Below are 23,862 nucleotides of genomic sequence, written 5' to 3'. Positions count from 1 at the left end.
TTCTTGAATAACAGTTATGAAAATTGGAGAAAAAAAATTCAGTGTATGTATGAATTGTGAAGGCCACACTGCATGCTGATCAATGTACGAATTGTTGTCATATTTGCTCGATATGTCTGAGATGTTTTACTGCTCATTTATTTGTTTTGAATACAGCAAATGAAGTAGCAACTGAGTTTTATTGTCCTGCATGAGTCTACCCCAGCTACTCCCAATAATGCACCTAGTGCTCTTACCTTGTTCACCATCTATAGTTATGTCTTTTCTTTTAAACCACCACTTGCCTGACCCTGTGGCACATTTGATTACAGACTTAACAGGTACAAAAGATATTGACATTTCATTAGATAATCTACTGTAGGTAAATACTAAAGCCCACAGCTATGCTTTCATAGATCAGAAACAAGGTTTGTATCCATGATGTCAATCTGGTCATATAAATGCTTAGGCATGTAGGAAACTCAGTTCTCTTTCTCTCTCTCTCTCTCTCTCTCTCTCTCTCCTCTCTCTCTCTCTCACTCACACGCGCACGCACACACACACACACTCCAGCTATCACCCAATACACCCAGTTGTTATATACAGCAAATCAAAGGTTTTGTGTGAAGTGCAGGTACACATACATGATTCATCATGTGCTAGAAATTGACACTTAAATTCATTTTTCATGTTAAATTGAGTGTCATGAATTCTATATTTTTTGCTCAGGGAATTTCAGTGGCTTTCTCATATAAAAGAAAAAAGTGGCTTTTGCTTTTCCAGTTATGGACAGCTGCTTTCACAGGTTTTTCTCATTATTTGTTTTGGTGACCAAGTCCTCCGCACATTACAAACATGTCTTCCAATTTTTTTTTGTGAATGATAGCAGGCCAAACAATATGACCTTGCAGGTCAGGATCCAATCTTGAGGCCTTAGTAGTGTGTCTTTGATTTAGAGTGACTCGTTCCCATTTAGTGGGTGGTTGGCGGGTGCTTTGGTGTGGTTTGCTTCTTCTTTCCTATCAAACCTCTATAGTCTTTTTTTCTCCTCCTTCTTTTTTGTGTTTGTTACTCTCTTGTAACACCTTTAATCTTCGGCACTTATATGACCTTATTGTGTTGCAAGTGCCGTAAAACTCTTACTAAAACTGATTCCCATTTATCTTTATATATTAAATCTCCCCCCCCCCCCCCCCACTTTTTCCTCCCCACTTTCACTTTCTTTCTTTCCTTCTCATGAATCTTTCATTTTTGACTGTCCTTTCAGGAGTCTGATGGTGAGCGTATCTCTCCGATCGGCGAGGAGATAGAAGAGCTGATCTATGGGGCTGATGAGAACGACAATCAGGGCACAGACATGAAGCCATTGAAACTGTTCTCACCTGGCGACACTCTTGTCCTGGAGTTCCAGCCCTTACAACCAAAGGGTAGGCTGGTAACTGAGATGGAAGCTTCTTGTATACCTCCTGGGGCTCTACTGTCTCTGTTACAAATTAACTTATAGTAATGATGTGCTGCATCATGTCGATACTGAGCTTTGTGATTTTACCTCTCTGTGTATGGAGGACTGACCGAGCAAAGTTCTCTTTTTTTTAAAGTTTTGGGTTAGCTGATTGTGACACCTGTATTCTAGATTGGTTAAAGTTGGCTTCAAACAATGATAGATCCCATTTATACAGCTCATTTTCACTGGGCTGTGCTCAGTGCTCTTTACAACAAGAAATGCATTTGGTAAGGTTTTGCAGAAAGACTTTAACTAAATGGCTGCTGGATTTCAACATCAGTAACATCTATTGATTTGGCATCAAAGTATGTAACTATATGTATAATGAATTCTATTTCTCAATGATGACAGCGGTCCTCTGTATCAGTATTTTAGAGGCTGGAAGAAAAGTTTGTGTTAAATGGGGGTGCTAGCGGGGGAGAAAACAGGTTGCTTTGTCTTAAAGTACAGAATTTTGTTTTCTTCCAGTCAAGGCTCAACTTGGCCCCTTTGTCTGTTTTCTGGGACTCTTTTTAGATGTGTCATAAATTTTGTTTGTGTGTCCACAGTCAAATCCGGTGCTAATCTTACTGCAGCTCGTAAGAAAACTCCAGACACTTCCACAGGGCACCAAGGGAAGCCGACATCTGCCCCAGCGTCCTCTAACAAATCAGCTGTCCCGAGGGTACCTGACATGAGATCGTCACAGTCAAAACCCGGTAGGGATAGATCCTCATTGAAGTGCACTTTTTTGTGACTGATTGAGGTCTTTGATAGGAGTAGGATAGGATCGGGTCAAAATATCGGACTGACATCAACGCACTAGTTGAAAAGGGCAGATTATACTGATAGAGCTACTGACACAGTCAAACTCACGGCCCTCAAAGAGAATGGACTTGGTTTTCATGAAGGGGATGCAGTTGATCTGGTATCGTTTCTGAATTTCGTCACCTTCAATTGTACAAGGGTGTTGTGAGGATTAGGGATTAATTTGTGAAATATGAGAAAGATATTGTCTTTGTGCTCAGTGCTCTGCAAATCTCAAGTGTAATATGGTCATACAGTATTTCCTTTCATCTGGCTATAGGGTCCAGCAAATCTGCCCGGCCATTGTCAGCTAACAGACGCAGTTCAGACTGCAAAGCAGATACGCGAGAGGAAGCAAGTGCTGTCATGCGGGCTCTTGCAGAGGAGAATAAGAAAGCGGAACTGTTCTCAAAGGTGTCACGACCGCTTCCACGTCCTAAGGTAATGGTATGATAACCTGATGTGTCAGCACTTTAGTATTCCATTGCAAGGCATAACGAAGAAAATGAGAGAATATTGATATAGGCAACTCTGAAGTTGTTATTCTTCGGTATTGTGACTTTAGAATATCAATTTGTTAGCATATATGACATCCACTGTGTGCTAATTCCTTTGCAACTCAAGTCTAATAACGACACACATGAACGATGACTCATTTCATGTTTTACCAGGATATTATATTTTTACCTCCTCACTTTTGCAAAAAAAAACTGGGCAGAGATAGTTCATCCTCCTCAACAGTCAAACATGAAACAGCATTCAAGATTGTACAGTCGAACCTGTGTATGACAGAATCGCAAGGGAGCCAGTAAAAAATTATGTCTTATACAGGGGAATTTAGGGGGTGATGGAGGGGGGTTTCAAAGGCCCTGTTGCTGGGATCAAGGATTGCTTTTCCAATCTGCAAGCAGTGGTCAAAACTTCACACCTCTCAGCTGCTATCCTGTCTGATAATGATGCATATGTCAGTCTTATCCAATTACCACCAGTGCTTGCCTTTCATAGGACCACTGTTTGACCTATTAAAAACCGAAACGCTTGATCGTCTCCTTTGCATTCACCCGTAGCCCCACCCACCGGCGTTACAAGCAGTCGACCAATGCCACCCTTCACTGCCATGTAACAACGATTCGAGGAACTCTTTTCTCGGCTGGCCATACAATCAGGGCAGCAGGCATTGGTCAATCTAATTTCACACCTTTGGCTTCTGGCTACCCTGGAAAGTTTCCGTAGAGGCTCGCTACTCGAGCACTCTCATGGGCAGTCATGAGATTTCACACCCACACCACCTTGACCATCTGCATTGGTCAGGGCTCACATGATGGGGTAACTTCTACCTCCAAATTGCACCCCTACTCCCCTTCCTCTTTTCTCGGCTGGCCATACAATCAGGGCAGCAGGCATTGGTCAATCTAATTTCACACCTTTGGCTTCTGGCTACCCTGGAAAGTTTCCGTAGAGGCTCGCTACTCGAGCACTCTCATGGGCAGTCATGAGATTTCACACCCACACCACCTTGACCATCTGCATTGGTCAGGGCTCACATGATGGGGTAACTTCTACCTCCAAATTGCACCCCTACTCCCCTTCCTCGCCCAGCGGCATGGCCATGGCGTTAAGTTTAGAGCTGGCGGAACCAAACTTGCGAGTTTTGTTTCAAATCAGGGCTGAGCGGGCTAAGCATTTTCCGTCTTAAACAGGTAAAATCCTGGGAAGGGAGCGGATTTTTCTTTCCGTTTACACGTTGGGCAGGTTTTTGTTTTATACAGGTAATTAAAGAGGAATATATCTAGGGGGGAGCGGGGAGATTCCGTTAAGACAGGTTTCTGTTTTATACAGGTTTCCGTTACTGGATCGATAACAACAACAGGTTTCCGTTAAGGCATTTGCACAATCAGAAGTAAATTTCAGATGAATCGTCAGAAAAAAATTGCTCATCACTTTGGCTTCAGCTTGCTTGACAAACGAAGAGGTGAGATATTGCATACAGCAGTTGCCAAATTACAGAGAAGAACATTCAGAGTAAGAAAGAAAATTAGCTACTAAAGACTGATGGAAGCACACCGAGTTGAGAGGATGAGGAAAGGAACAATAACACATGTGGATGGCATTAGCAGCATGAACGCAGCTGAAAGCTTAACTCCTGTATTATTAAGAACAAGAAAAGCAATGCAGTTGAATTGTCTGTTTGAAACAATATTTGAAATAATAATGTTGCTTTAGATCAGTTCAACGTAGAAACTTGAGAGAAACATCAGCCAGTCTGAAGTGAAAAATAGTTTTGAGCAAACTAGATTTCAGTGTTCACTCTTTCTCCAATGAGAATACATCGGTGCAGACTGCAATTTTGCCAAAATTTAAGTGTGTTTGAAAGTTCAGGTGTGACTGGTCTTATGGTGGAGATGTTAAAAATCTGTTATCCCATTTTTTATTTTTCAATTTGTTATGGGATAACAAATCGCTGCTCGTAGGTAAGGTTTTTGCTTTTTAAAAATTATGATATCATTTACCTCCTGAGTATAAAATTTATAATGTTGTATAGTGCACCTTTCTTCCTTGTGGTCAGAGGCTTTGTCTTACCAAATTTCACAATTACATGCATGTAAAAAAAAAACATCATTAGTGGACATTTACTGGTTGAGAGGTGTGCTCCTAGATAATAGAACCAGGGCTTTACCTAGCTCCAGAGGTCCAGTCTATTGGTCACCTATTGTGCCACTGTGAAACAGTCTTGCCAAGGCAGTTTAGAATTCTAGTGTTAATATTATAATGAATATCATACCACAAATGCAGAAAGAAGGCATGGTTTTCTTTATTTCAACCAAATTTTTCTGCATGATTTATATTAGAATGCACAATTATTGTGTGTACACATTTCCTGAAGCTTTTTTTTGGAGGGGTTGGATTTGGACAAATCACAGTTTGGGGGGGGGGGGGGGGTTGACATATTTTAGGGTTTGATAGGGTTTGATCATTTTGTAATTTTGTACAATATTTGTCTCTATGCCACCTGGTGAAATGTGTTTTTGGTTTGCATGTTTTTCTTTTTCCTTTTTAGTCGATATTATCTCAAAATGACTTGGGTCTGATTAGGTAAATTAAGAGATGTAGATATAGTGATCACAACATTGTAGCAATTACTGTAGCCATGGTTAAAGTGGGGTAAAAACAAATTGCCCCGATTAATCTTCACAGGTCTTTTAGTTTGATGACCACAGAATCTAAAAGCCTGTCAATAAAGGTCACTGAAAAATAATGTTATGACAGAGTATCTTTGATGTGACCTTGGTAAAAAATTAAAGGTAATTTACAGCATATGCCTGAAACATAAGAAGTTGACCTATTTTCCTCAACACCACATTTAAAAGCGCACCATGAAACAAGATCCAGCAGACGAATGAGTGCTTTCTAAGACGCATGTTGTAACTTTTAGACAGTTTTAGGGGGGAAAGCTACAAGATTACACCGAAAAGGGGATTGCAAAGTGGTGTTGCTATCTCAAAATGAGCAATTTGTAAACTGCTGGATCAATTTTTTTTTTATTTTAAATTTTTGTTGGGTCACTGGCCTACAGGAACACCATGCAAAGTTTCACGCACATTGGCAAATAAGCGAATAAGCTAGAATTTTTTTTTAAGTGGACAAGCTATGAGAAGGCAGTTTTTCAACTCATATACATGTATATGGTATTTGCAGTCTTGCTTCTGAAGTATATGATGTAAATTTCTTCATATTGTGACTTTTGAATCCATAACTGAGTTTGTAAAGCGGTCTAAAAGTGTAGTTCCTCCTTGAATAAGAAATTATGACATTTACCAGTGCCTGCAAGAGGACCTCGGCAAGAGTCCTTGTGTTTTGTGGTGTGTTTTAAAGATTTTTTGGGTTTTCCATTTGTACTAAACGAGTTCATTAAGACTTCTTGAATAACTTTTAAAAGGGTTTTACCTAGTGAACTGAATAATCTAGCTTCTCTAAATTGAAATTACATGGCAAAGTTTAACACTTGCCACCCTCGCAGCGCACAGAATGCACAACACTTATCTCTTATCTCCATGTACAAGGATGCTGATGCGATACATCAGTACTGTAGTACTGTATCTCGGCAAAAATACCCCAACCATTATGACATTTTTAGCATACAGAGAAAATTGAAAGTGATGATCGTATGTTCATCAAAAAGGAAGTAAGAATCAAAACTGAAAACATTAGATCTAGCTCATTCATCACCCAAATTCTCATCATGGCCTAAGAGTAAAGTAGAAATTCATACTAGGTCTACTCAACATTTTTCCCCCCAAAAAAGATTACTCCTATTGTTGTGTGCAAACTGATTTTTGACCATTCAGAAAAGAAATTTAACTTTAACAAGTGCGCATGTCAAAAAGGAGATCATTGCTGCAACGTTTTTGTTCCTATATCACACTGTCGCCGATCAGTGACCAGCGTCACTTGGGGAAAAGGGGCAGCTTCTTACCGTTGCCAATCGGCGTCCCGTGGAGGCAAAGTGTTGAAAATAATGCACGCCCATCTTATCCTTCCCTTTTCCTAACATATTATTTAGATGGCACCGAAATTATTGTAATATTAGACAAAATGACTAGGAGTATGCACATGAGTAGTATCAGAGACTAACACTTTTGCTTTCCTTCTTCTGAAGTTGTAACCTAATTCAGTAAGTCAGCGTCATCATGCCCAGAACTCATGTTCTGCTTCAGAGCCCAAGTGTTGGTGACAAATCGTCCTCTTCATCTGCGGACAAGGCCAAACCCCCGACCCCAGTTAGGTCATCAGCCGACCCGGAACCCACACGGGCTTCTGGAGGTATGACCTCACAGGTCAAGGCAGATGGGTCACCAATCAACAATGTCATACAGAAGGTGCTCAAGATGAATCCAAAGTGAGTTTGGTGGTTTGTTTATTGTTGTTTTTATTTGGGGGAGGGGGGGAAATGTTTTTTTTCTCTGATATGCAGCTGGTCAGGCACTTTGGTGGTCTCTCTGGTACACGTTTGCATGCTCATTTTGAGACTCTTTTTCTCTATACACAATACAGTGGTTTTACATGTATGGTTCAATAACATCGTTCTTGATGGTCACTTGGTAGCTCTTGCTTCCCGTCCTGTTTTAGCCTTGCATTCCGCACTTGGTCTGCTGAGGATATAAGGACTAAATTATAATTGTTACTCACAGCAAGCTCAATTGGAATATTTGTTAAACTTGTTCCAGAAAGTGCAATTTGCTTGTTAATATACTGAAAGTCTTGTGTGAAATCTTTACGAAGGGTACAACTATAGTTTCTGATGTACATAGATATCGATATGTGAGGCATCGGGGTAAAATCAGGCGCTCGTCAAAATAATGAAATCGATAGAACTGTCATTTCTCTGTCCGTTTGGCAATTTTTATGGAATTTTTGTTTTTTAGCTCAACACCTTAAAAGTCCATTTAAAAACACGTTTCTGTTTGGATTTTACTTAAAAATGTAGATTCAAGGCAGAAATATGCAAATTTTCAGTTTCTTCCGACTCTGAAGCTGTGGAAGTCTCCAAACTTTGACTGCCATTTTCTCACTAATTTTACCTCTGAAACCAGGCAATCCCTACCCCCTTCAATCTCAAATATCTCGACTTCTATTTATGATATATGTGTATTTTTTTCACCGAAAGCAAGACAAATGAACAAGCTTTAACCCTTAAGATTCTGCTCCCTGATAAATGTTTGCCCGATAAGCGCAGTCCCGCGGGGCGTTCCACAGCTGGTCCCTGATCAGTCGTCGTCCCGCGTGGGCAACGCATTTTGTTTAGTGCGGGGTCTGCATCTGTGTGCTGAAATGTATGTGCGTCCGTCTGCTTGTGCGTGTGTGTCCATCTGGAACTTTCTGCGTTGTTTTGCAACGCGAAGCATTGGTAGAGATAACGGAGCGTCGGTTGAGACGTTCATCCAATGAAATATGAGCATTTTGACCCAGTTAGACACTTGAGGGACTCGAAAGGATATTCAGGAAATAGGACTTTCATCTTTCAATGCAAACACCTTTCCTCACTTTTCAAACAATCTAATTCTTACACAAAACGTTGTTTCCTGATGTAAATAATCATATTTGGTGGTTTTTGAACCATTGTCCTACCAGAGGGAGAAATTTGAGAGCAACTGAATAAAAAAAATATTAGGAAATTATCCCATTTTTTTCCTCTTTCGAACGATAGCTGATAAGCAGCTGTTCGCAAGTTCATTCATAATAGGTGTGAAATCTGGAAAACTCTGGAAAAGTTATTCGATTTGGTGTAACTTCCAATCTCAGCGTCTCTGATCAACTGATGAGAAGATAACGGGATTATTCGTGTGATTGTTACACTTATTCATTGATCGTATCAGTTTGCTGTAAAAGATGAGGTGTTTCCCTGACCCGCCACGGCACGCTCGCGTGACCGGTGTCTGACCCCGGCGCCCTGCGGCACAAGCTCGCGGGTGACGTAAGCGGGTCATCGATGGATAAGAGCCCTCTTCCAGTTAACCCCGCAGGACTAGAGTTAAAATGGTATCAATAACTCCACATGTCCAAAAATTGATGAGCGCCTGATTCCTCCACGTCGTGACACATATTTTATTTTGGGTGATTTCCTTTAGCTTTATTTGGCTTGTATTATGTAAAGTGGTTCATTTTCATTACCCGAAACCACCAAATTTTTGGCCATGCTTTCCTGAAAATGCCCTTCTTGTGTCTGAGGCTGAACTCTAAATTTTAAATTTTATTGTAACCATTCATTAATTTTTATTTCATTTTATATTTTAAGTGAACGCATCTACAACCTCTCTGCAAGACTGTTTTTCTCATGGAAATTTTTACACATATACATAGATATTATATGCATAATACTTTTTTTTACGTACATGCATGTCGATTAATTTTTAAGATGTGATGTCTTTTTCGACTAATGCGCATTGAGCATTTTTTTAGGAAATGGAAATGCGCAGTATAAATGCTATTTATTATTTTATTATTATTATTACACATGACCAGTTTCTCCTTGGGGAAAGAAATTTAATTTAAAATAAAGGTAATTTATGCTCATAACCTGTGATACCAGTATCAACATGAGTGCATGCCATGTCTTTCAGGCAGCAGAAACAACTACTGCAGACGCTCAACCACATAGAGGTGGCAGACTCCGGGCTGCAGAATGATGTGACAGCTCCGCCTTTGTGCTCCATGGCCTCCAGCTGGGTGAGTGGAATGAATTGTGATCACTTCTCTACTCTTGATTTTATCTGTTTGTCTAGAGAATTATTTTTGTGTATACATCACCTTTCTGGAAGCAAATTTCTGTTCCTGCTTTTCACATTTTTTCGTGAATAATTGTGCGTGTGGTGGTGAATTGCTGCCTGGACAAATTATTGTTCTTTGTTTATCTGCTGCTTGTAAATTATTATGTCCCTGTCTACACTAATTCTCAGGATGAGCTGTCTAGACTGTCATAATACATCGCAACAGAAAAGCTCAGATATATAGTCAAATACTCAAATCCCTTTGAACCACCCCCAGTTGTACCGTCAGCCCCTCTTACCTCCAGGTTTTGCCAGTGGGACACCTATATAAACATAGCATTTGGGCCTTTACACTGCCATCCGCCATCTGCCTGAGTTGTACCATCCCTATAAACCTAAAATTTGCCCCTCTGGACTGCCAGGGAATTGGCTGCCGGTACACACTGAACATGGCGCGCGGCACTCATTTGATGGCTGCTTCATAATCTTTGTCCCGCATACGTCTCTGCGAGTTCGACCTATATTTGCATTTAATTTGTCACCGATTTGCTCCTGATTTGCACTGATTATGAAAATGCTAATAGTTTAAGGCTTTAGTCAATATTTTAATAGCCAACTGAAATTGTCTGGAGAAGCTTCAAATGAAGTGCACCACATCGGCTTGTAGGCAAAATATCCAGCATCACCACCACCAGCGGAATGGCCAAAAGTCTGGCGGGTGCCTGTGCGGATTTTCAATACTACTTGAAAGGTCTGAAGTGTCACAAGGACTAACGAGTATCGGGTTTGATTTTTTTAAAGTACATCTACAGGGCCTTTGACACACAATAGCTTAGCTTCTGATCTGCAGTAATTTTAAAATTGAATTTGCATTAAGTTCAGCTTGAGCTGCACATGAACTTGGTTGCTACTTGCTTTTCCCCTGCACGTGGCAATCGCTCAAGACAGATCTATCATCTAGATGAGTCAAGAGTTGCCACATTTTGTCTGTAGTCTCTACCTCTAACCTGATAGTAGTCTGTGCTATACGCCAGTCCCGCTGTATCTCCAATTTGATGCTTGTCCCAAGGTAGGAGGACACAAACCCAAACATATTTCTATGAACTCTACAGTTGAAAACTACTTTTGATTTTGTGTGACTTTTACGAACTTTGCATTGGCTTCCTGTTGAGAAAAGGATTGTGTACAAGTTGGCCACCCTATGTCACAAATGTTTGAATGATAATACACCATCCTATTTATCAAATCTGTTAAGACTGCACATTCCAACTCGCAGTTTAAGGTCATCAGCTGACAAAAAGAAATTTATTTTACCATATATGAAACTTAAAACAATGGGTGAAAGGGCATTTGAATACCAAGGCCCCAAGATCTGGAATGCTTTACCAAGTACTTTGAGAGAGATCGAATCTTTTGATTAATTCAAATGTCAGCTGAAGTCGTTTCTGTTTTTAAATTAGTAAGATAAATATTTGGAATAATTTTCTTTAGTCAAAACACAATGTTTTATGCTACTGTTGTATGTTGTACTGTATTGTAAAGCGTTCAGAGCCTGTGCACAGTAGTCTCCACCTAAACGCACGTCATACAAAAGCACGCTCCGCTCAAACGCATGCTTTCGTCATCTGACGGGTTTTTTACTATAAAATTTAAACGTAAAAATGCACGGTCACTCCCTCCAAATGCACGCTCCGATCCGCGAAACACGCCAACAGGTTAAGCAACCTGCACAGCCTGCCTAAGACAAGCATAGAAAACGGATATTTGGTGAGCATGCCCCTCTGGCCGAACAAAGAGAGTGATGGACGAACAAAGAGAGTGATGGACAGCGTTTTCACACCCTACTTCCCACTGACACTGACACACAGGTCTCGGTCTAGGGCTGGTCGGTTAAATATGTGTGTGGGGGGGATTGGGGGTCTGAAATGTTTTTTGATTGGTCACTGGAAATGTACTTTTGTTGAGAGAAGGTTTCTGACTTGTGTTTGAAGGACTGCATGTAATGTTTAGTTAGAACTAGGCCTGATGCGCAACATGCGTGAATGCCGTAAAACACTTGACAGGCTTCTACAGGATAAACGATTAGCCAAGTAAGCCTAATCAGCTGCACTCGAAGAACTTATAATGTACTTGTTAAACGACTCACAAGAGGAAATGTTTCTCTGAACTTAGAGAATGATTCTGCGTGGATTTATGGTCGGAGGTGGTCGCTTGGAAAGCCACGTGGCTGGTCCGTCGTCTCTATGACTATCACCACCTAGTTTCCTCTTAGGCTATCTGTTCCCGACGTTTATAGTGCATATTCATTATATTGAGTCTGTCCCCCCCTCCCCCATTCAACGCCTTTGTATTCTTATCCCCTGTCGGGGGATCCTTCACAAAACAGTCACGTCCACATGTTGTCACATTATCTGAAAAAAAAAAAAAAAAAACCTCTCTCCAAGGGAGGTCACTAGAGTAATAAGGAATTGAGATGACTGTGTCCCTTCCTCCCCTTGCAAAGGTTTGTGTAAACGCACGCTCATTGTAAACACACGCTAATGAGCCCTCCCGAGCACCGTCCGTTTAGGCGGAGACTACTGTACTTTATTCGGGGTTGAGCGCTATAAATGTCATTTATTATATATTATTATTATTACTTGTTTATATGTCTAGGGAATTTCTTTGATGATGCAGTTAATATTTCTAGGTGAGAATTTTGTTGCTCCGCTTTATTAACAAATTCACCTGTGCCAACAATCTTTAGGCCACCCCTTTTACCCACATATCTCAGTACTTTGCCCAGAACGCCTTTTGTCTCATGTTTTTCTTCTTTAACTTCTCATTTACCGCACAGTCATCGAAAGCCCCTGTGACTGATCGCCTTGAGGTCACGGTGGAGATCTCGTCGAACTGGGGTCACCCGTCACTGGTGGGCTTGACAGAGTTACAGTTTTTTGACCAGTCAGGTCTCCTGGTGCCAATCAAACCGTCAGATGTCTCTGTGCATGGGGCACGTGGGGAGACCAGTAAAGTGGAAGTTCTTTTCAATGGCAAGTCAAAGGTGAGCCGCTGTAGGATACATTTCGTTGGCAACCTAGAAAGCAAAATTTGCCAGGAGAGAGAAAAAACAATTGTACCTACTCTATATACAGGGTGATCCAAATAAAACTGTACAACTTTTTTTCTAAATATCTCACACAAAATTTGTACTAGATTATTGTAATTTGGACCTGATATAATTTATTCAAAAGGAATTTGTTTGACATAAAATTCGCAAGGAAGAAACTTATTTTCAAAAACGGAAATTGCTTTTATAATTAAAACTATATATAAATGCAAAATGCACCAATTTAAAAGATCTTTTAAGGAAAGTCATGTAATGATTGGTTTGTTTTTTTCCTTTCCTTTCATTTTTAAAATCTAATATTTCCATTCCTGTAACCTTTAAACAATATTTTGTTCTCCTACAGAGTACAAAAAAAAATGTAATTCTGGAATTCCGAGAACCAACAGTCCATATGTCCTCCTTTGGACTCGACACATTTTAAAATCATCGTTCGTAATGTTCAGTGGTGGCCAAACACAAGGATCCACACAACCATGAGTACTCAGAGCCACACACAATGTACACCTTACAGTAGGGAGCTGTTTCTAGAGACAATATGGGGGGGGGTGAGGTTGCCCAAATTGACAGCATTAAATTTGTGGAGTTGATTAGCCTGAAAGGTGAATATGGGCTTTGCCAAGGAACCAAATGTCATAGAGGAAATGTTGACGCTTTTCAAGATTGAAGAATCGTGAACACATTGCTATCCTCTGATAGCTTCGCGAACAGGAAAATGGTACAGTAGTAGATGACGATCTGCCTTGAGAATGCGGACCGTTGAGACTTAGGAAAGTCATAGCTGCAGACATCATCTACGGACAGAGGTCTCAAGGGGCTCATCTACTAAATTCTGCACCCTGGTGACATCTAAAGGGGTGCGAACGGAGTGTGTATGACCTGAAGTGGTCGTTTTGTCTGGGAATTTTTAGTTCTGATTCTCTGCAGGTCCTAACTGATGGACCATTTCCACCCTTGACTTCAAAGAAGGCCTTAAGGACATTTTAACATTATTTCTGTACCTTGCGCAAAACTTAGGAAATGAGTTGGTGGTGAGGAAATGTTCAATACAAAAAGCTCTCTGCTCTTTATTAATCTTAACCATGATCTCAGCAGGCACAGGAAACTTGAGAAAAACCATTTGCAAACTTCTATTATCCTGTTAGACTACTGTAGTTTGCATTATGGCACAATCGTTGGGATTTTTAGTGGTAGGCCTAATGCAGACTAGTGCGTCATACTACAAAAATGGGGAATTAGTTGAAAAAGTGTTGTTTTTTACGCGCTATGTAGAGCAAAACTATGTTGTGGATTTATATAAATTGAATATCAAAATTCCTTTTGACTTCCAAATGTTGTGTACAAATTTGAAAGGCAAAACTTCAATGTGGAGGAAAATATTAACCAAAAAAGTTGTACAGTTTTTTGGGGGGGTCACCCTGTATTTTTCTTGCTGTTTTTCAACCTTAAAAATCTGAATTTTGACAAAATATTTCTTGAGCACAAGCAACCGATATCATCCTGTGGAATGCGAAAAGCGAACTGTATTTGGTTTTTGGTTGTTGTTTTTTTAATTTGGTTTTCCTTTCACCCCTTATCTTTTGTTACTCTGGCACAGACCACCAAAGAGAGGAACATGTGGAGCTGCAAGTTTGATGGTCGCCCCATAGAGTTTTCTATTCTGCTCATCAACCCGCTGCCAGGCAAGCCCTTTAACCTCGGTGCCGTCAAAGTCTGGAACTGGAACAACAAGATTAGTGTGAGTGGGTCTTTTGGGGATTTTTTGGTCAGACAGTGTTTTGTTCCATTGATAGCTCTTATCAGCTTTTTCAAAAATGTTTCAAAACTTTAGAAATATTTAAATTTGTTTGAAAGTCAAGTTAATGCACGAGTGTGTGAAAGAGAGATTTGGAAAGTGCTCTTAAAAATAAAGTTTTGGTTATGTTGACAAGGGAGTTTTCTGATTCTGGAGTATAATAAGATAAATATAATTATTATTTTCATCTGGTTGTGGAATGTAGTGACATTATGATGCCTACATTTGTTATTTTTATATCTTTATTTATTGTAATAAAGTACAATACGATAAGTTTGACTATCTCACTTGGTTAGTTTCTTAGATTTTTAGACATTTAGCTTATTAATCTTCATGACGTACAGCATGATACCTGGAGAAAGATGCTGGGCCACCATGATACATCAGCTACAGGAAAATGCTCATTAAGTAGAAGTTTTGCTGTTGCTGAAACCACTGCATCGGCTTGCTGCCCTGATGTCTTTGTTTTTCTTTTCCCGTTTGTTCATAGAACTTGGACATAGGAGCCAAATGCATGCGGATTTTCTTTGGCGGAGAGCTTCTCTTCTCAGGCGACGTTGACAAAGGTTGTGGAAACCAGGTTTTTGACTACAGCAAGCATGTCGTGTTCTCATCCTCCCTCAGAAACAGCAACTCGGTCTCATCATCAGGCATCAAATCCAAACCGCCCGGCCTTTCTTTGAATCTCAACAAGAGGACGTCAACAGGGGGTTCCTATTCTCCCACCTCTAATAACTCTGTGGTGGATCAAACAGGGCCTGGGCCGGCTGTCGCGCGGATGACCTCCCCTTCGAAAGGTCTTGTCTCACCATCAAGGGGAAACAAAAACAGTAATCCTAATACGCCATCTTCTGGGAGCCATCACGTTTTTCGAAGTATCTCTCGGTCATCTCAGTCGTCAGCCTCCTCTTCAGGGTCAGTCAACTCAGGAAAGGTCAGAGGTCAGAGCGAGGAGAGGAACCGGCACAAGCACAGTGTGGATGGCCAAGTGGGTGAAGGGCATGTTCGCAGCGAGACTCGTACTCTGATGAGACCGACCGTGCTCACGCACCAAGGATCGGGCGGTTCCAGCCCTGATGTGGAAGTGTCAGCAGCAGGTAGGCCTTAAGACTTAATGCGGTGGAATACTTACTGAGCAGGGCTTGAAAACAGGGCTTTTTGATGACTTTTTGCACGGTGTCACTTTTCGCCCGATTCTGTTACCTTAAGTTAGCGTGACTCAGCACACCGCCGGAGCTCCCCGGCTCAAGGTCACGGGATTAATGAGCCCTGAAGCGACTTTGCCGGTGTCTGTTAAGAAGTTCGCATTTTTGTCTACGTTTTAAACAATTTAACTTCTTCCGCATTCCACACAGCAGACCATTACGCGCATGTACTAAAAGCTCAATGTCTTGAGATTTATTCTGCATTTATGGTTAATTTATATATATTAGTTTTTGTTCTAGATAAGTGTTTGTAGAGTACCCAATTTGTCCTATTTTAGTTACATACTTATGAATAAATGATTGTATATTTTAAAACGGCATGACAGGTCTCTCCAAAATCTGCTTTAAACTAACTACGTATATCTTGTCTTTTACTATTTTAAATCTGCGCGAGTAGTAATAGTCAAGTTATAAGAGAAGAAAGATGCACATTTGCATTTTTTAACCAAAGACACCCAGCATTAGCTCTTTTTCTACCATTAAACAAGAGCAAGTTACTTTGCGTTTGTTCAAGGATCATGTTGGTCTGTGGCTGCCTGCATACAACTAAGAAAGATATATTATAAGATTTTTAAAAATCACAAAACTGTGTTAATACATGGATAGAGATGAACTTCTTGTATGGAAATAAGCATAATGACTGCTAACACATTCATTCTTAGTTTTTGTGTTGGACATATGCGCGGACACTTATGAATGTAAAGAAATCAGAACATTGTCAGTTATTGCAATGGTTATAGAAATGAAAATAAAAGCTGGAAAAGCCTGGTGCTGATTCAGTGTCACTTGAAAGCTAGAAAGTATTCTTATAACACAATTACGAGAAGTCATCCCTTTTATTCAGTCAACTTACAAAACCTAGATCTAGCGTTTTAAGAAAAATCAGGAATAATTTATGGACTGTAACTGATAACCTACTGTTCGTGTATTACATTGTTGTAGATGTATTCTGGCACTAAAATCGGTTTGTACTTTTTCATAGAGAGACATCAGGGTAATTTTTATAAACTGTAGAGAAAATATGTGAATATTCCTGATTATATTAGACACATAAAGTTTTATTTGGAGGAATTACTTCATAGCGAACTGTGTGCCAGATTTATAAAGTTGCTAAATTTCAGCTTCCTATTATACGCACAGATACCATCTTTTCTGAGCATCTGCACCAATGTTTTGTCGTTCATGTTTCAAAAGTTCGACAGCTTTTGTCGTGCCGTTTTTTTTATATTGATTTTTTTCATTCACACTTATCCAAAAATTTTACAATTTAGCATTGCCGACTTCAACGCGTCCAACGAAAGAACGAGACAAGTTACAATGTCCGTTGATTTTTGGGTCCCAAAAGCAGAAATGCGTGCTTTGGGTACATTAAATTATAATTACCCTAAATGCAGGGATACACCTAAAACGGTACGTTGAAAAGTACCAAAAATGAAGTCAGCCCAGACAGCGCGGCGTGATAAAGTGCTCGGCAGGGAACCCCCCGCTACAACTAAAATTCCACTGCCTGTGCTCCTTGTGTGGGGTCAATTTTCACTGCCCTTTATATCACATTCTGAGAGGCATTAGCTCTTCGTGGTTTCATATTTGTATGTACTGACGAATTCCAAAGGGATCATTTTGTGCCTGTTGTCCTTTGAAAAATTTGTTTTTAAATTCTTCATATGAAATTGATACCTCTTTTTCTTGTGGCTGGGTTCCCCGCGACACCCACTGGTACAAGCCGAAGAAAAAAGTACAAGTAAAAGTAGGGTTCTAATATTTGTCTATTCTTCCTGCGCCAAAATAAGATTTACTGAAGATTGAGTTCTCTGGGTATGGAAAAGGCTGTCTCTGTCATTTCGGTACATTCCTTAGCCTTTAACTCAAAATCTCAAACCCGAAGACGTAGATGATGGCTTTTTCATAGCGGCGCAAAAATGCAGAGAGGGAATTCTTCGTTGTTGTTGTTATTTTATCTATCCAGGCCCAATATTCGTGCTAAACTAATTTTTACCTTCTATACATGGAAAATAATTGTCATCTTCATCCTTTCTCCTTTGTAGTAAACAAAGGGTGTACACACACACACACACACACACACACACACACACACACACACACACACACATGCGCACACACACACACACACACACACGCATGCACACACACACACATATACTCACACACACACACACACAAACACACACACACACACAAACACACACGCGTATGCACAGGGTCAGTTGTGCTTGCCTTTCACGTTGACCAAGGCTGGTTGTTCTTCATCTGTGCACTGTTCCGCACCTTTTACTCCGGGGGAAACTACAGTATCTTTGTGTGCTGCAGAATATATGAGATATGATCAAAGTTCACTGTTGCTTTATTCTGTTTAATAAATGTGCTCTATCCGCTCAGTCTGGTTAGGCATCATATTTATTATGACAATGCCATGCAGACCTGACTAATTGAAGAAGTGTCTTCTTGTCAGAAGAGCTCAGGTGCAGAAAAAAGGGTTGGAAAGAGAAAATGGAAAAAAATGGAGGGGGGGGGGGGATGAAGGGGACATCTGGAAAAAAGAAAGTAAAAAAAATTAAAAGAACGTCACGACATCCAAGACATTATTTATCGCCCAGATATTTCCTCACTTTGTAATTCGAGCTAAAAATCAAAGAGTTATCAAATACACTTTAAGATACAAGGACACCTCGGTGCTTTGGATCGGAACGTTATTGTATTCAGTGTCGTCTCTTTATTGTCCAGTTTAATTCGCATTGCCTGCAATATGTTGGTACAAGTTTGATGTTACTTAGACTCATGTGGTCCTGAAAACAGCTACATCTCGGGTTCGATTATTTAAAAGAGTGAAAGGGGGAGAGAGAGACAGACAGACAGACAGACAGACAGACAGACAGACAGACAGACAGACAGAGATAACGCAAATTTAAAACATTAAATTATTGTAGATGTGTGTGTATGGCCTCCGCAGGTGAATACATTATTTATTTTCGTTTGCTTCTCCAAGCTTTATTTAAATGGTTGTGTGCATATGCTGAATGAGCGATTGCTGATAATATTATGTTCACATCCCTCCTTTATTTTGTTCACCGTCTTCAAACTGAAATCACCCTCGGGGCGGGGCCACTGACTGAAGTGTCTTTAGGCCATTCCCAAAGGGGGGACATTTCTCGTTCAAGCACAGTAGAATTGTAAATGGGCTGATTCATGTCACGCTCGTAACTCTGCCTGACCTACAACAGGGAACTGCTGCTTTTTCTTTCCTAATCCTTACTATTGTCATTTTCCTCTACTTCTTTTGCATGTTTGTCACTCTCTTGTGACCTGCTATTTCCGGTTGCCTTGATAGTTGAAGCAGACCTTGTGCTGTTGAAACGTGAGAGGTGAGCAGAGCAAGTCTGATTCCCTGTAAAGACTTCTCTGTTGACACCCACCCCTTGGCCCTCATATGACCTTATGCAGTTGCCAGCGCCGTAAAACCCTCTACTATAATAGAAATATAATAATAAACTGAAATCCAAATTTCGGAAGGCACATCCTGCCGAAAAGACCTTCATTATGTTGGTACGATGGTGTCATGCTTTTAGCTCATGTCGCGTTTTCCATTGATAGAAGTTACAGTGTTCTCTTTTGATCAGCATGTCAAAAGGAAGCTATCTTAATTCTCAACTTGTTTCGTGTAACTTGCCGCACAATAGCTCAGTTGTTTCGGACAGGCTTGAAAAAATGGTAATGTAAAGGTGGAAGAATTAATAATAATAATAATAATAATAATAATTGCATTTATATAACGCATATCCATGCTCTGCAGCATGCTCTACGCGCTTTAACAAAAAATTACCCGCAGACCACAGAACACTCAAGTCAGAAACATTCTCAGCTTCCCGGAAAGCATACAGTGCAAACAGCTGATTTAGCGACCGAAGACTAACAAACTGACTTGATAGTTTGCTGTCTATAGCCGGATACCAATCCCCACCTGGGCGAAGTGAGGAAAATTCATGTAAAGTGCCTTGCCAGAGGACACAACGTCTGGGCCCAGACAGGGTTCGAACAAAATACCTTTCGGTTATGAGCACGACAGCCTAACCACTAGACCAACGACGCTACGGTGGGAACACGACATCGTTGATGACTGGATTATAGCAAGTATCCCCTCAACAGGGGGAGAAGCAGAAATCAAGGCAAAATGCCGTGGGGTCCTCAGTGATACGACATCTTTCATATATATTTTTAAAAATACATTTAATTGTTTTTTACGTCTCCGTCCACACAGTTTAGATCATTTAGGAGGCGGGCTTCTGACCCTGCCTGTCGGGGCCAACCCGGGCCAAGAGGAATACATCCCAGCAGAAAGACCGAAATACTCGACAGAAATTTTCTCCCCACTCTGGAATCGAACTCAGGTTTTCTGCGTGCTTCAGCGAAGCGTCTAACCGAAATACCACAGACGCCGGTTCACATTGACGTGCAAGGATGGCGATGGTAATAATTAGTGGACGTGCTGCAGTCACGAGTGAGTGTTTATACTTACTGTGGGGTGACGAATTTTCAGCTTTTCTCCCACAAGCCTGCGTGTCAAAATTGTGGTGTTGGTGATCTAGTGGCTAGGCTGTTGGGCTGGCGACCTAAAGGTCGTGGGTTTGAACCCTGTTAGGAGTCTGACGTTGTGTACTTGGGAAAGACGACCATAATTTTCCTCTCTTCACCCATGTCGGAATGGTTACCCGGTTATAAACAGCGAAAAATCTTGTCAGTTTGTTTTAATACTCTTCGAGCGCTTCATCAGCTGCTTACACTAATATTCTTACCTGGAAGCCGAGAATGTTTCTGCGTGTTTTGGGGTCTGCTGGGGTAATACATGTAACATGGATTGTAAGGCGCGTACTGTTGTTGAGCTATGCAAATGCTATTTAACATTATGAACCCGCGTGTCCGGCAAACCAAAAACAAAGCGACAAAAAGTCAGTCAGTCGGGGAGTCGGTACTTGAAATAGAGAGTACCTTTTTGTACCTTAGCAATCAGTGAGGATTTTGTAGGAAAGATGTACTCATCAAAACGACACGGCCCCTCCTGGCATCAGACGGGCCGATTGGAATGCGGCAATTAAGGGGGGGGGGCTACACCCCCAAAGTCCAAAATCGGCCCAAAATTATGAAATTTGAGTTGCAGGCATTTTTAGCTTCCTCTGCCTTTCCTACAACTATTTCATCGCATAAGAACCCCCAAAAACCGTATTTTTTTCCATACCGGGCATGTTTGTTACCGCCATTTCCTCATAGTCAGTATTTTATTTTTCTTTATTGGCTGTTTTCTCAAAACGCGACTTTTCTCTATACTTTTTTGAATAACTACACCGCTTTTCATCCAATCTTCATGAAATTTTCACAGAATGAAGAGAAGATGTAATGCTAAAAATTTGTCTGTTGAATTTTTGATATATGGAATAGATTTTTGTTGGTGGTGTCTGGAGTGTGGATTTTCACGGATTTTTTGCAAACTTGAATGCTACCTCAGGAAAAAAATTCATTAAAAATTTTCTAATTCATTTAGGAAAAAACAACAGACCGATTTTTAGATCTAATGTTAGCAAACACGCATGCAAAAAAACAATTAATTTCCATCAGCGATAAGTGCGGTATACATTACGTAAGACATGTCAACAAAATCCAATATGGCCGCCGTATCCATGGAAACGATTTTTTTTTCTCAAATTTGATGGCGGATTTTAAGACTCCTTAGTATGCTTGTTATATGTGTGAAATTTGGTAAAATTCGTCCTGTAATAAGCGAGATAGCCTTCAGGTGTAGCCCCCCCCCCCCCCTTAAGTCGGGCTGTGTGGTGGTGACTCGTCTGTCATAGGCCCAGCCAGAGCTGAAATAAAGAATGTTTCAGTTTAAGTTCCGATGAAAAGTCTAATGTCATATTCGTAATCATTGGTGCCACAAAACTAGCTTAGTGTGCGCTTAAACCACCAGTTTAAATGCATATTAACAGGTGTACGGTACAAATTTTTAATAAAAACCTTACATGGTTTTATATTCCCACCTTTGCATTTTTAAACCTTTGACCCGTTTGCGTATGCTGGAAACGAACACACCGAATTCTCCCTTCCGCGCCGACCCAAAAAAACCCCGAGTCGCTTCTGTTCTGCTTTGGTGGATACGCAGTCTTCAGATTTGAATCAGAAATATAGTTAGTCAGCTAATTGTAAGAAACTGCAAGTGTTCTGCCGGTGCCTTTCCCCGTACCGACCTGAGGTTAATGAGAAGGAAGACGATGGTGCCAGCCAAGAGAAAAGTCCTTTTTGTCTTCTGCCCCTCCGCCAATCTGACATCGTACTGTTCCGCGGGGGCTGCTACCGTGGCGCGGCCGCGGAAAAGTGGATCAACCGCGCCGCGCAGTAGATGAGCATGCCTTTGATAAATTAGCCCATTTACAATTGAAGTGCATACGAAAACAAATGATAATAATATCTTCCCTTTGGGAATGGTCTAAACACACTTCAGTCGGTAGCACTGCATTCTCTAGATTCTATTCTGCAGGCGCTAGTAGCGGTAATTGTATTTGTGCAACAGGCGAGACCAGATTTGTCTTTCACTACTTTCAGCAAAAATGGATACATTTTTGAAAGGAAAGAATGCGTTGAAAATAAATGCCACTGAACGTCAGCTTCAGTTTACCAAAAGCACACATGATGTGTCTGGCGGAAAACTGTTCTGTTAGTGCGTGTGTAATGTGGTACTTGACCACACCCGTAAATCGACGGTGGATGGGCATTTCTGTGTTTATGCCATCTTCAACCGGGGCTTTTCCTTCTGGTGTGTTTCTTATTCTAATTGCAAGCTTCAGCTGACATAAGAATGTTGGGACCATTGTTGTTGCTTGGTTGTGGTAGGGGTGGTCTTCTATCTTCAAATAATTCTCCTACATATTCTGCCCATCTTCCTAGGACTTCTTTTGTCTCAAACAACATAACTGTCTTTTTTCTCAAACAACATAATTGTCTTTTTTCTCAAACAACATAATTGTCTTTTTTCTCAAACAACATAATTGTGTTTTTCCTCAAACAACATAATTGTCTTTTTTCTCAAACAACATAATTGTCTTTTTTGTCTTCAACGCCTCCTGACAACCAATGACATAGCTCAAACTGCCAGCTCACCTGATTTTAAAATAACCGGTATAGTGTCTCGTTTCTTTGGGTCACACTTTTGCTAGTATTTTATGTTATGGGCTTGCGTTTCTAAACAAACAAAAAAACAGATTGTATGCTGCTAATTGCTGGGTTTTTTATTTTATTTACTGTGTCTGTAGTGCTACTTCTCAGCTTATGATGAATTGTATTTGGTACTTATACAGTATGGAAAAACAAGTTTAGATTGGTCGCAATCCTTGCAGAATTTTTGCAAAATTTGGTCATTTTGGGGGTAAAATTCTGCGCAGAATTTTGAAATTCTCCATGCAGAAAACTACAATGTCAGGCCAATGTTCTGTTGGGGTTGTCTACGGGCGACTTTGTTAATGTTGAACCCAAACCTCTTACCTTCTGTCCCTACTCACAACCTCTCTCTTTCCCATACCTATACCTCTCTACCCCTATACCCCCCCACCCCCGCAAAAATCGACAAAATCGATCATTCGATTGCTGGCTGCCAATTTTCGTTGATTGTGGAGAGTCTTTGACCTCATCACCGCCTTTCCCAGTTGTTGGGATCAATTTCACCCCCCCCCCCTCATTTTTTTATCCTTTTTTTAATCTCCTTTTTTTTAATTCCTTTTTTTTTCTTTACACTCGCACTACACTCACAAATACGCGCACGCACGCACACACATACGTGAACTTATTTCTCGATCACGTTCTGTTCTCTCCTAAATCCTTCACGTTTCCCCCTACCTCCCCCCCCCTTTTGCTCTTCGTTGCCACAACCACACGTTGTACTTACTGAGCATCGAAGAACCCTAACAAACTAGTACATGCATGCGTATGTTTGTGTGTTGTCGTATTGTAATCATGATAGCTGACAAATAACTTTTAGAATGTTTTCCCCGCTGTAACATAATGAAAGCCAAATTGCTGGCCACAATATTTTTTCAAAACATTTGTACATTGGGAGCGATGCAGATTTTTGTACCGCCACTCATGCATGATAGTACATGTATATTGAGGAGTACAGACACACACTGGAAGAGAAAGGGGGAAATGTGTGTGCATGCAGGATT

General features: G+C 40.7%; 1 protein-coding gene across 4 annotated transcripts in view; it reads left to right on the top strand.

Moving 5' to 3' along the window:
- LOC101861959 (katanin-interacting protein) overlaps window positions 1–23,862 on the top strand; it is a 101,399-nt gene that overhangs the window by 28,171 nt on the left and 49,366 nt on the right. For all 4 annotated transcript variants that reach the window (XM_005100840.3, XM_005100839.3, XM_005100838.3 and 1 more), the window contains 8 exons: window positions 1,247–1,406; window positions 2,032–2,181; window positions 2,550–2,710; window positions 6,985–7,166; window positions 9,388–9,493; window positions 12,371–12,577; window positions 14,238–14,378; window positions 14,926–15,532. In XM_005100840.3, coding sequence (XP_005100897.1) covers window positions 1,247–1,406; window positions 2,032–2,181; window positions 2,550–2,710; window positions 6,985–7,166; window positions 9,388–9,493; window positions 12,371–12,577; window positions 14,238–14,378; window positions 14,926–15,532 — 1,714 coding nt within the window. The remainder of the gene's footprint in view (window positions 1–1,246; window positions 1,407–2,031; window positions 2,182–2,549; window positions 2,711–6,984; window positions 7,167–9,387; window positions 9,494–12,370; window positions 12,578–14,237; window positions 14,379–14,925; window positions 15,533–23,862) is intronic.

This window comes from Aplysia californica, unplaced genomic scaffold, assembly GCF_000002075.1.
Source record: "Aplysia californica isolate F4 #8 unplaced genomic scaffold, AplCal3.0 scaffold00262, whole genome shotgun sequence".
Classification (NCBI taxonomy): domain Eukaryota; kingdom Metazoa; phylum Mollusca; class Gastropoda; order Aplysiida; family Aplysiidae; genus Aplysia; species Aplysia californica.
The sequence above is the reverse complement of the archived record's forward strand: the minus strand, read 5'-3'. Positions and strand labels throughout refer to the sequence as shown.